At 46.7% G+C, this 12815-nt stretch overlaps 1 protein-coding gene across 4 annotated transcripts in view; it reads left to right on the top strand.

Annotated features, from left to right (window-relative positions):
- Positions 1-12815, top strand: part of LOC110536406 (tight junction protein 2) — a 194578-nt gene that overhangs the window by 75397 nt on the left and 106366 nt on the right. Inside the window, exon 1 of one of the 4 annotated variants that reach the window (XM_036936387.2) lies at positions 11643-11975. The exons of the other annotated variants lie outside the window; for them this stretch is intronic. Within the exon in view, the coding sequence (XP_036792282.2) occupies positions 11916-11975 (60 nt within the window). The 5' untranslated portion in view covers positions 11643-11915. Of the gene's footprint in view, positions 1-11642; positions 11976-12815 lie in introns of those variants that run through there. 4 annotated transcript variants of the gene reach the window in all.

A 12815-nucleotide genomic window follows, 5' to 3' on the forward strand; every position in this document is an offset into this window, starting at 1 on the left:
CTCTCACACTCTCTCTCTCACTCTCTCTCAATTCAATTAAATTCAATTCAAGGGGCTTTATTGTCATGGGAAACACATGTTAACATTGACAAAGCAAGTGAGGTAGATAATATACAGTACAAAAGTGATATGAACAGTAAACATTACACATACAAAAGTTCCAAAAGAATAAAGACATTACAAATGTCATATTATATATATATAGTGTTGTAACGATATACAAATGGTTAAAGTACACAAGGGAAAATAAATAAGCATAAATATGGGTTGTATTTCCAATGGTGTTTGTTCTTCACTGGTTGCCCTTTTCTGGTGGCAACGGGACACACATCTTCCTGCTGTGATGACACACTGTGGTACTTCACCCAGTAGATATGGGAGTTTATCAAAATCGGGTTTGTTTTCAAATTCTTTGTGGGTCTGTGTAATCTGAGGGAAATATGTGTCTCTAATATGATCATACACTTGGCAGGAGGTTAGGAAGTGCAGCTCAGTTTCCACCTATTTTTTTGTGGGCAGTGAGCACATAGTCTGTCTTCTCTTGAGAGCCAGGTCTGCCCACGACAGCCTTTCTCAATAGCAAGGCTATGCTCACTGAGTCTGTACATAGTCAAAGCTTTCCTTAATTTTGGGTCAGTCACAGTAGTCAGGTATTCTGCCACTGTGTACTCTCTGTTTAGGGCCAAATAGCATTCAAGTTTGCTCTGTTTTGTTGTTAATTCTTTCCAATGTGTCAAGTAATTATCTTTTTGTTTTCTCATGATTTGGTTGGATCTAATTGTGTTGCTGTCCTGGGGCTCTGTGGGGTGTGTTTGTGTTTGTGAACAGAGCCCCAGGACCAGCTTGCTTAGGGCTCTTCTCCAGGTTCATCTCTCTGTGGGTGATGGCTTTGTTATGGAAGGTTTGGGAATTGCTTCCTTTTAGGTGTTTGTAGAATTTAACAGCTTTTTTCTGGATTTTGATCATTAGCGGGTATCGGCCTAATTCTGCTCTGCATGCATTATTTGGTGTTCTAAGTTTTCTATGTTCTACGTTTTTTCAGAATTCTGCATGCAGAGTCTCAATTTGGTGTTTGTCCCATTTTGTGAATTCTTGGTTGGTGAGCGGACCCCAGACCTCACAACCATAAAGGGCAATGGGCTCTATGACTGATTCAAGTATTTTTAGCCAGATCCTAATTGGTATGTCACATTTTATGTTCCTTTTGATGGCAGAGAAGGTCCTTCTTGCCTTGCCTCTCAGCTCGTTCACAGCTTTGTGGAAGTTACCTGTGGTGCTGATGTTTAGGCCGAGATATATATCGTTTTTTGTGTGCTCTATGGCAACGGTGTCTAGATGGAATTTGTATTTGTGGTCCTGGTGACTGGACCTTTTTTGGAACACCATTATTTTGGCCTTACTGAGATTTACAGTAAGGTCTGACATAATCTGTGCAGAAAATCTAGGTGCTTCTGTAGGCCCTCCTTGGTTGGTGACAGAAGCACCAGATCTACAGTAAACAATAGACATTTGACTTCAAGTTCTATTAGGGTGAGGCCGGGTACTGCGGACTGTTCTAGTGCCCTCGCCAATTCGTTGATATATATGCTGAAGAGGGTGGGGCTTAAGCTGCATCCTTGTCTCACCCCATGGCCCTGTGGGAAGAAATATATATGTTTTTTGCCTATTTTAACCGCACACTTGTTGTTTTTGTACATGGATTTTATAATGTTGTATGTTTTTCCCCCAACACCACTTTCCATCAGTTTGTATAGCAGACCCTCAGGCCAAATTGAGTCGAAAGCTTTTTTGAAATCAACAAAGCATGAAAAGACTTTGACTTTGTTTTGGTTTGTTTGGTTGTCAATTAGGGTGTGCAGGGTGAATACGTGGTCTGTCGTACGATAATTTGGTACATTGTTTTCACTGAGGAAATGTACAAGTCTGCTGTTAATGATAATGCAGAGGATTTACCCAAGGTTACTGTTGACGCATATCCCACAGTAGTTATTGGGGTCAAATTTGTCTCCACTTTTGTGGATTTGGGTGATCAGTCCTTGGTTCCAAATATTGGGGAAGATGCCAGAGCTAAGGATGATATTAAAGAATTTTAGTATAGCCAATTGGAATTTGTTGTCTGCATATTTGATAATTTCATTGAGGATACCATCAACACCACAGGACTTTTTTGGGTTGGAGGGTTTTTATTTTGTCCTGTAACTCATTCAATGTAATTGGAGAATCCAGTGGGTTCTGGTTGTCTTTAATAGTTGATTCTAAGATGTGTAATTGATCATGTATATGCTTTTGCTGTTAATTCTTTGTTATAGAGCTAAAGGGATTGGAGAAGTGGTTTACCCATACATCTCCATTTTGGGTAGATAATTCTTCATGTTGTTGTTTGTTTAGTGTTTTCCAATTTTCCCAGAAGTGGTTAGAGTCTATGGATTCTTCAATTACATTGAGCTGATTTCTGATGTGCTGTTCCTTCTTTTTCCGTAGTCTATTTCTGTATTGTTTTAGTGATTCACCATAGTGAAGGCGTAGGCTCAAGTTTTCTGGGTCTCTATGTTTTTGGTTGGACATCTTTCTTAGATTTTTGCATTCTTCATCAAACCATTTCTCATTGTTCATTTTCTTCGGTTTTCTATTTGAGATTTTTTGATTTGACTGGGAAGTCAATATACTATCAAGATTTTCTACTGCCAAGTTTACACCTTCACTACTACAGTGGAACGTTTTATCCAGGAAGTTGTCTAAAAGGGATTGAATTTGTTGTTGCCTAATTGTTTTTTGGTAGGTTTCCAAACTACCTTCCCTCCATCTACAGCATTCTTAATATTACTCAGCTCCTTTGGCTCTGATGCCTCATGATTGAGTATTGCTCTGTTCAAGTAGACTGTGACTCTTTCTCTCTCACACACAAATACATGCTTGCACACACCACCACGAACAGCACCATGACCGCCAACAGCACACCACACACACCCACTGGTTCCCCAGCTCAGCCCCACTGGCCACCCCCAGTGCCCCCCAGCGGGCCTTGTGTTTAGCACCATCACCCCCCAGCCCTGTGTTTAGCACCATCACCCCCATCCCTGTGTTTAGCACCATCACCCCCCATCCCTGTATTTAGCACCATCACCCCCATCCATGTATTTAGCACCATCACCCCCCATCCCTGTATTTAGCACCATCACCCCCATCCCTGTATTTAGCACCATCACCCCCCATCCCTGTATTTAGCACCATCACCCCCCATCCCTGTATTTAGCACCATCACCCCCCATCCCTGTATTTAGCACCATCACCCCCCATCCCTGTATTTAGCACCATCACCCCCCAGCCCTGGCCTTGTGTTTAGCACCATCACCCCCCAGCCCTGACCCTGTGTTTAGCACCATCACCCCCCAGCCCTGGCCCTGTGTTTAGCACCATCACCCCCCAGCCCTGTGTTTAGCACCATCACCCCACGGCCCTGGCCTTGTGTTTAGCACCATCACCCCCCAGCCCTGACCCTGTGTTTAGCACCATCACCCCCCAGCCCTGGCCTTGTGTTTAGCACCATCACCCCCAGCCCTGACCCTGTGTTTAGCACCATCACCCCCCAGCCCTGTGTTTAGCACCATCACCCACCGGCCCTGGCCTTGGGTTTAGCACCATCACCCCCCAGCCCTGGCCCTGTGTTTAGCACCATCACCCCCCCAGCCCTGGCCCTGTGTTTAGCACCATCACCCCCCAGCCCTGGCCCTGTGTTTAGCACCATCACCCCCCCCCATCCCTGGCCTTGTGTTTAGCACCATCACACCCCCAGCCCTGGCCCTGTGTTTAGCACCATCACCCCCCAGCCCTGGCCCTGTGTTTAGCACCATCACCCCCCATTCCTGGCCTTGTGTTTAGCACCATCACCCCCCCAGCCCTGGCCCTGAGTTTAGCACCATCACCCCCCAGCCCTGGCCCTGTGTTTAGCACCATCACCCCCCAGCCCTGGCCCTGTGTTTAGCACCATCACCCCCCAGCCCTGACCCTGTGTTTAGAACCATCACCCCCTGGCCCTGTGTTTAGCACCATCACCCCCCATCCCGGCCCTGTGTTTAGCACCATCACCCCCCAGCCCTGGCCCTGTGTTTAGCACCATCACCCCCCAGCCCTGGCCCTGTGTTTAGCACCATCACCCCCCCAGCCCTGGCCCTGTGTTTAGCACCATCACCCCCCCCCCAGCCCTGACCCTGTGTTTAGCACCATCACCCCCCAGCCCTGACCCTGTGTTTAGCACCATCACCCCCTGGCCCTGTATTTAGCACCATCACCCCCCCAAGCCCTGGCCCTGTGTTTAGCACCATCACCCCCAGCCCTGACCCTGTGTTTAGCACCATCACCCCCCAGCCCTGGCCTTGTGTTTAGCACCATCACCCCCCAGCCCTGACCCTGTGTTTAGCACCATCACCCCCCAGCCCTGTGTTTAGCACCATCACCCACCGGCCCTGGCCTTGTGTTTAGCACCATCACCCCCCAGCCCTGGCCCTGTGTTTAGCACCATCACCCCCCATCCCTGGCCTTGTGTTTAGCACCATCACCCCCCAGCCCGGACCCTGTGTTTAGCACCATCACCCCCCAGCCCTGGCCTTGTGTTTAGCACCATCACCCCCCAGTCCTGGCCTTGTGTTTAGCACCATCACCCCCCAGCCCTGGCCTTGTGTTTAGCACCATCACCCCCCACCCTGGCCCTTTGTTTAGCACCATCACCCCCCTGCCCTGACCCTGTGTTTAGCACCATCACCCCCCCCAGCCCTGGCCCTGTGTTTAGCACCATCACCCCCCAGCCCTGGCCCTGTGTTTAGCACCATCACCCCCCCATCCCTGGCCTTGTGTTTAGCACCATCACACCCCCAGCCCTGGCCCTGTGTTTAGCACCATCACCCCCCAGCCCTGACCCTGTGTTTAGCACCATCACCCCCCAGCCCTGTGTTTAGCACCATCACCCACCGGCCCTGGCCTTGGGTTTAGCACCATCACCCCCCAGCCCTGGCCCTGTGTTTAGCACCATCACCCCCCCAGCCCTGGCCCTGTGTTTAGCACCATCACCCCCCAGCCCTGGCCCTGTGTTTAGCACCATCACCCCCCCATCCCTGGCCTTGTGTTTAGCACCATCACACCCCCAGCCCTGGCCCTGTGTTTAGCACCATCACCCCCCAGCCCTGGCCCTGTGTTTAGCACCATCACCCCCCATTCCTGGCCTTGTGTTTAGCACCATCACCCCCCCAGCCCTGGCCCGGAGTTTAGCACCATCACCCCCCAGCCCTGGCCCTATGTTTAGCACCATCACCCCCCAGCCCTGGCCCTGTGTTTAGCACCATCACCCCCCAGCCCTGGCCCTGTGTTTAGCACCATCACCCCCCCATCCCTGGCCTTGTGTTTAGCACCATCACACCCCCAGCCCTGGCCCTGTGTTTAGCACCATCACCCCCCAGCCCTGGCCCTGTGTTTAGCACCATCACCCCCTGGCCCTGTGTTTAGCACCATCACCCCCCCAGCCCTGGCCCTGTGTTTAGCACCATCACCCCCCCCAGCCCTGACCCTGTGTTTAGCACCATCACCCCCCAGCCCTGACCCTGTGTTTAGCACCATCACCCCCCAGCCCTGACCCTGTGTTTAGCACCATCACCCTCTGGCCCTGTATTTAGCACCATCACCCCCCAGCCCTGGCCCTGTGTTTAGCACCATCACCCCCCAGCCCTGACCCTGTGTTTAGCACCATCACCCCCCAGCCCTGACCCTGTGTTTAGCACCATCACCCCCTGACCCTGTGTTTAGCACCATCACCCCCTGGCCCTGTGTTTAGCACCATCACCCCCCAGCCCTGACCCTGTGTTTAGCACCATCACCCCCTGACCCTGTGTTTAGCACCATCACCCCCTGGCCCTGTGGTTAGCACCATCACCCCCCAGCCCTGACCCTGTGTTTAGCACCATCACCCCCTGGCCCTCTGTTTAGCACCATCACCCCCCAGCCCTGACCCTGTGTTTAGCACCATCACCCCCCAGCCCTGACCCTGTGTTTAGCACCATCACCCCCTGACCCTGTGTTTAGCACCATCACCCCCTGACCCTGTGTTTAGCACCATCACCCCCCAGCCCTGACCCTGTGTTTAGCACCATCTCCCCCTGACCCTGTGTTTAGCACCATCACCCCCTGGCCCTGTGTTTAGCACCATCACCCCCCAGCCCTGACCCTGTGTTTAGCACCATCACCCCCTGGCCCTGTGTTTAGCACAATCACCCCCCAGCCCTGACCCTGTGTTTAGCACCATCACCCCCTGGCCCTGTGTTTAGCACCATCACCCCCCAGCCCTGACCCTGTGTTTAGCACCATCACCCCCCAACCCTGGCCCTGTGTTTAGCACCATCACCCCCTGGCCCTGTGTTTAGCACCATCACCCCCTGGCCCTGTGTTTAGCACCATCACCCCCCAGCCCTGACCCTGTATTTAGCACCATCACCCCCCTTCCCGGCCCTGTGTATGTAACAGAGTAACGCTAATGGGAAGTGAGGGAGACCTCATGCGGAACAGAGAAGGTTAGGGGGCTAACAGGAGTCCTCTGCCTGGCCTTCAGCGGTGGTCACACAAGGGACGTGCTGGCTGGTGACAATGACAACAAGGCTCCCTACTCGTGATCAAGCTAAACCGTGGGACGTCCCAACTCTGACGTTGCCTCATTTCAGTTTACATTTTAAACAGTTACGGTTAGGGTTAAGGTTAAGGTAAGGGTTAAGGTTAAGATTAGGGTTAAGTTTAGGGTTAAGGTTAAGGTAAGGGTTAAGGTTAGGGTTAAGGTAAGGGTTAAGGTTAAGGTAAGGGTTAAGGTAAGGGTTAAGGTTAAGGTAAGGGTTAAGGTTAAGGTAAAGGTTAAGGTAAGGGTTAAGGTAAGGGTTAAGGTTAAGGTAAGGGTTAAGGTTAAGGTAAGGGTTAAGGTTAGGGTTAAGGTTAGGGTTAAGGTAAGGGTTAAGGTAAGGGTTAAGGTAAGGGTTAAGGTTAGGGTTAAGGTAAGGGTTAAGGTAAGGGTTAAGGTTAGGGTTAAGGTTAAGGTAAGGGTTAAGGTTAAGGTAAGGTTAGGGTTAAGGTAAGGGTTAAGGTTAGGGTTAAGGTAAGGGTTAAGGTTAGGGTTAAGGTAAGGGTTAAGGTTAGAGTTAAGGTTAGGGTTAAGGTAAGGGTTAAGGTTAAGGTAAGGGTTAAGGTTAGGGTTAAGGTAAGGGTTAAGGTTAAGGTAAGGGTTAAGGTTAAGGTAAGGGTTAAGGTTAAGGTAAGGGTTAAGGTTAGGGTTAAGGTTAAGGTAAGGGTTAAGGTTAAGGTAAGGGTTAAGGTTAAGGTAAGGTTAGGGTTAAGGTAGGGGTTAAGGTTAGGGTTAAGGTAAGGGTTAAGGTTAGGGTTAAGGTAAGGGTTAAGGTAAGGGTTAAGGTTAGGGTTAAGGTTAAGGTAAGGGTTAAGGTTAAGGTAAGGTTAGGGTTAAGGTAAGGGTTAAGGTTAGGGTTAAGGTAAGGGTTAAGGTTAGGGTTAAGGTAAGGGTTAAGGTTAGAGTTAAGGTTAGTGTTAAGGTAAGGGTTAAGGTTAAGGTAAGGGTTAGGGTTAAGGTAAGGGTTAAGGTTAAGGTAAGGGTTAAGGTTAAGGTAAGGGTTAAGGTTAGGGTTAAGGTTAGGGTTAAGGTTAGGGTTAAGGTTAAGGTAAGGGTTAAGGTTAAGGTAAGGGTTAAGGTTAAGGTAAGGGTTAAGGTTAGGGTTAAGGTAAGGGTTAAGGTAAGGGTTAAGGTTAGGGTTAAGGTTAAGGTAAGGGTTAAGGTTAAGGTAAGGTTAGGGTTAAGGTAAGGGTTAAGGTTAGGGTTAAGGTAAGGGTTAAGGTTAGGGTTAAGGTAAGGGTTAAGGTTAGAGTTAAGGTTAGTGTTAAGGTAAGGGTTAAGGTTAAGGTAAGGGTTAGGGTTAAGGTAAGGGTTAAGGTTAAGGTAAGGGTTAAGGTTAAGGTAAGGGTTAAGGTTAAGGTAAGGGTTAAGGTTAGGGTTAAGGTTAAGGTAAGGGTTAAGGTTAAGGTAAGGGTTAAGGTTAAGGTAAGGGTTAAGGTTAGGGTTAAGGTTAGGGTTAAGGTTAGGGTTAAGGTTAAGGTAAGGGTTAAGGTTAAGGTAAGGGTTAAGGTTAAGGTAAGGGTTAAGGTTAGGGTTAAGGTTAGGGTTAAGGTAGGGGTTAAGGTTAGGGTTAAGGTAAGGGTTAAGGTTAGGGTTAAGGTAAGGGTTAAGGTTAGAGTTAAGGTTAGGGTTAAGGTTAGGGTTAAGGTAAGGGTTAAGGTTAGAGTTAAGGTAAGGGTTAAGGTTAGGGTTAAGGTAAGGGTTAAGATTATGGTAAGGGTTAAGGTTAGAGTTAAGGTAAGGGTTAAGGTTAGGGTTAAGGTAAGGGTTAATATTATGGTAAGGGTTAAGGTTAGAGTTAAGGTAGGGGTTCAGGTTAGGGTTAAGGTAGGGGTTCAGGTTAGGGTTAAGATTATGGTTCAAAATCAAATCAAATCAAACTTTATTTGTCAAATGCTCCGAATACAACAAGTGTAGACTTTACCGTGAAACGCTTTACTTACAAGCCCTTAAACCAACAGTGCAGTTCAAGAAGAAGAAAATATTTACCAGGTAGGCTAAAATAATAAATAATAATAAAATAATAAATAAATAATTAAAAGCAACACAATAAGAATAACAATAACGAGGCTGTATACAGGGGCACCGGTACCGAGTCAGTGTGCGGGGGTACAGGTTAGTTGAGGTAATCTGTACATGTAGGTGGGGGCAAAGTGACTATGCGTAGATAACAAACAGCAAGTAGCAGCAGTGTACAAAAGGAGGGGGGAGGGGGGGTCAATGTAAATTGTCCGGTGGCGATTTTATGAATTTTTCAGCAGTCTAATGGTTTGGAGGTAGAAGCTGTTGAGGAGTCTTTTGGTCCTAGACTTGGTGCTCCGGTACCGCTTGCCATGCTGTAGTAGAGAAAACAGTCTATAACTTGGCTTACTGGAGTCTCTGACAATTAAGGTTAGGGCTAGGGTAAAGGTTAAGGTTAGGGCTAGGGTTACTATGTTGACATTTTTGTAATTTAGCACACGCTCTAATCCAGAGCCACTTACATTTAGTGCATTCATCTTGGGCAGGGACGTCCCAAGGATTCCGAATAACACTAACCATCTTCCAATATGGGAGAAACTTCCCTGCTGTTTCTATGAACATCCTGGCCTTCAGTCCCAGCCTCAGCCACAGCGCCTGCCTGGCCCTGCCTGCACCGGGATTACACTCTGCCTGGTAAAACATGTGACTCGCGCTTGGGCTTTGGTATGCGTGGCTGTATTTAGGCTCCTTTACTTTAAATCATGTATGTGTTCTGCTGACGCTATTATCTGAGGCAGGCAACCTGTGCTCCTATAGTTAAACTGTGTCATCTGTTTCTACTGTCAGATACTTTGACTGTAGCTATTCGGGAGGTATACGTTTTCTGGGGCAGGGAAGCAGCAGGTCTGTAGGGGTTTCTACCTGCAGGGTTTGGTTGGGAGGAGGGGAGGGTTGGTTGCCAGGGTTTGGTTGGGAGGAGGGGAGGGTTGGTTGCCAGGGTTTGGTTGGGAGGAGGGGAGGGTTGGTTGCCAGGGTTTGGTTGGGAGGAGGGGAGGGTTGGTTGCCAGGGTTTGTTAACATTTTAGGTCTCACAGACAGTCACCCACACACCTACACCTACTGTACAGTAGATCCCAGGGTTAGACAAGCATCACTCTGTCTGCCCCCTTCAATAACTATAGCTCGCTCTCTTCAAACCTCTTTCTCCCTCTCTCTCTCCCTCTCCCTTTCCCTCTCTCTCTCCCCCTCTCTCCCTCTCTCCCCCTCTCTCGCTTCCTCTCTTCGACCCCCCCTTCTCTCTCCCTCTCAATTCAATTCAAGGGGCTATATTGGCATGATAAACACATGTTAACATTGCCAAAGCAAGTAAAATAGATAATAAATTAAAGTTAAACAAACAAACAATCAAAAATGAACAATAAACATTACACTCACAAAAGTTCCAAATGATTAGAGACTTTTTAAATGTTATATTATGGCTAGATAAAGTGTTGTAACGATGTGCAAATAGTTAAAGTACAAAAGGGAAAATAAATAAACATAAATATGGGTTGTATTTACAATGGTGTTTGTTCTTCACTGGTTGCCCTTTTCTTGTGGCAACAGGTCACAAATCTTGCTGCTGTGATGGCACACTGGTATTTCACCCAGTAGATATGGGAGTTTATCAAAATAGAGTTTGTATTCAAAATTCTTTGGGTCAGTCACAGTGGTCAGGTATTCTGCCACTGTGTACTCTCTGTTTAGGGCCAGTTTCCTCTTTTTGTTGTTAATTCTTTCCAATGTGTCAAGTAATTATTTTTTTGTTTTCTCATGATTTGGTTGGGTCTAATTGTGTTGCTGTCCTGGGGCTCTGTGAGGTCTGTTTGTGTTTGTGAACTGAGCCCCAGTACCAGCTTGCTTAGGGGACTCTTCTCCAGGTTCATCTCTCTGTAGGTGATGGCTTTGTTATGGGAGGTTTGGGACTCGCTTCCTTTTAGGTGGTTGTAGAATTTAACAGCTCTTTTCTGGATCTCAAATATAAAATATATTTTGATTGAACACTTTTCTGGTTACTACATGACTCCATATGTGTTATTTCATCGTTTTGATGTCTTCACTATTATTCTACAATGTAGAAAATCGTTTTTTTAAAACCCTGGAATAAGTAGGTGTGTTCAATCATTTGACTGGTACTGTACATGTAGAAATGCACATGGACACACACACATTCACGTTCACACGCACACACGCACATACGTTGCAAAGCACCTTGACACCCTTATGGAGATAAATAACAGTTATTGAATCCAATGCCCACTTACTCGACTGCCCTGCAGTCCTACCAAGGTGCATGAATCCTATAGGAGATATGCTAATTGTATAGGACTTCTACACCTGCATTGTTTTCTGTTTGGGCTTTTAAGCTGGGTTTCTGTACAGCTCTTTGTGACATCAGCTGATGTAAAAAAGGGCTTTATAAATAAATGTGATTGATTGATTGACTGGAATACCTCAAACAAAAACAAACGTTCCTGAACCAACACTTGCGCTTGACTCCTCCCTGGTCCCAGGAAAGTTCAATACGAGACTACAGGCTGTCTCCCTCACAGGATTTAAGTTTCTTATTTTTGAATTCTGGATGTGTCGTTATAACACCGAAGCTACGGGAGATATGTAACTCGCTGTGTGCACCGAGCACTATACTTTGTGCTAAGAGGTCTATTTATAGAAACTCTGCAATCTGTGTATCACACTAGGCTTTCAAGGCCCCCAGTGAATTGATTTGATACAATTGTACTGAACTTTAGAGAACATTTTAAAATCGATGAATCCATTCCGGGAGAATCCACACTGCCAGAGAGGGGTGGAGTAAAATATTATCCGTACAAAATATATATAAACATTTTCTGTATCGGAAGACGATTACAGAAAATGGACTAATACATATGCCAGTTATTCGATCCGTTTGTAGATGCCCATTGAAGTTGATACAGAAACGGGTAACATTAGTAGACCGCCTCCCCCCGCCCCGTCTCTCTATTCATAAAGTAGTCCGGCTGGGTTGAAAGTCGCTCCTCAGTTGGCAAGAATGTTTCGGCTCCCACGGAAATCACTATAATAATTTTAAAGGAACACAGAGTCTGACGTCGGAGGAACTGCAGCGAGCTAGATGAATTTCTAGGATCACTGTCACAAGCCGTTTCATTTTAAAGACTAGGGTATATTTTAAGAGATACCAGTTCTACAAGCCATAACAAGCCACAAAACACTTGCTTTACGGATAACATAAAGCTACAGGGTTTCACAACTTCTACAGAGCAGAATGCCTGTGAAAGGAGTCGGGAAAGTGGCTGCGTATCCAAGCAAAGGCGAAAACGTCGGAGTAAGTCAACTGTAGTTTTAACAGTATAGATTGCAACTTTTAGCCTAGCCCATCTCTGTATCGTTATGCGCTGCGTCACAGGAATATGCTGTGTGCTACAGTAATAAATGTTGGATGAGTTTTACGGCCAGTGGCTGGCTATACGCTACCTTTAAGGAGCAACCAATGGCGTTTACAACCGTGTGAATTCACCTGTTGATTTCAACCCTCCCGGCCAATAAGAATGACGCCTGAAGTATTGGGACACATATTTGCGTTTGCATTTGCACAGTTTATATGTCTCCGTTAGGGGCTATATAATCATATGTAGTTGACTATTCCTATTGATTTACTGTTAAATCATCTAGCCTATCTATTCCAAATGACAGCTATTGTAGGCAGCTGAGTTGAGTGTGAATAGATTGTCAATTGTGTTTATTGCCCATTTTAAACGTTTTTAAGAGTTAAAAAAAAATCGTCATTCTGTTTGAGAAGTCGAACTCTCACTTTGTACAATATCGCCCTGACGCAGTCCCGGAGCGCTGTTGACAGAAACAGTGCGCACATCGGAATTATCAGTAATGGAATGGCAAAGTGAGCCAATATTTGCAGACTTCCGGAGATTATGGTTATTTAGTCTATTTCCAATACCTAGCTTCAGCATGCCGAAAATCATATCATATTTTTGTCAGGGAGAGAGTACACCACCTCATGGTACAAGATAAGAAGGCTACTATCATGCTATGTGTTATTGTCCTTAAGACACATGAAGGATTTAAAGTAGTAATGTGATGTTGTATAAATCTCTATCTAGTTGAAATATTGTGTCAACACATTCTATAATGGCTGAAGTCTCAACAT

This window comes from Oncorhynchus mykiss, chromosome 11, assembly GCF_057628025.1.
Source record: "Oncorhynchus mykiss isolate SJ-2025 chromosome 11, ASM5762802v1, whole genome shotgun sequence".
NCBI lineage: Eukaryota > Metazoa > Chordata > Actinopteri > Salmoniformes > Salmonidae > Oncorhynchus > Oncorhynchus mykiss.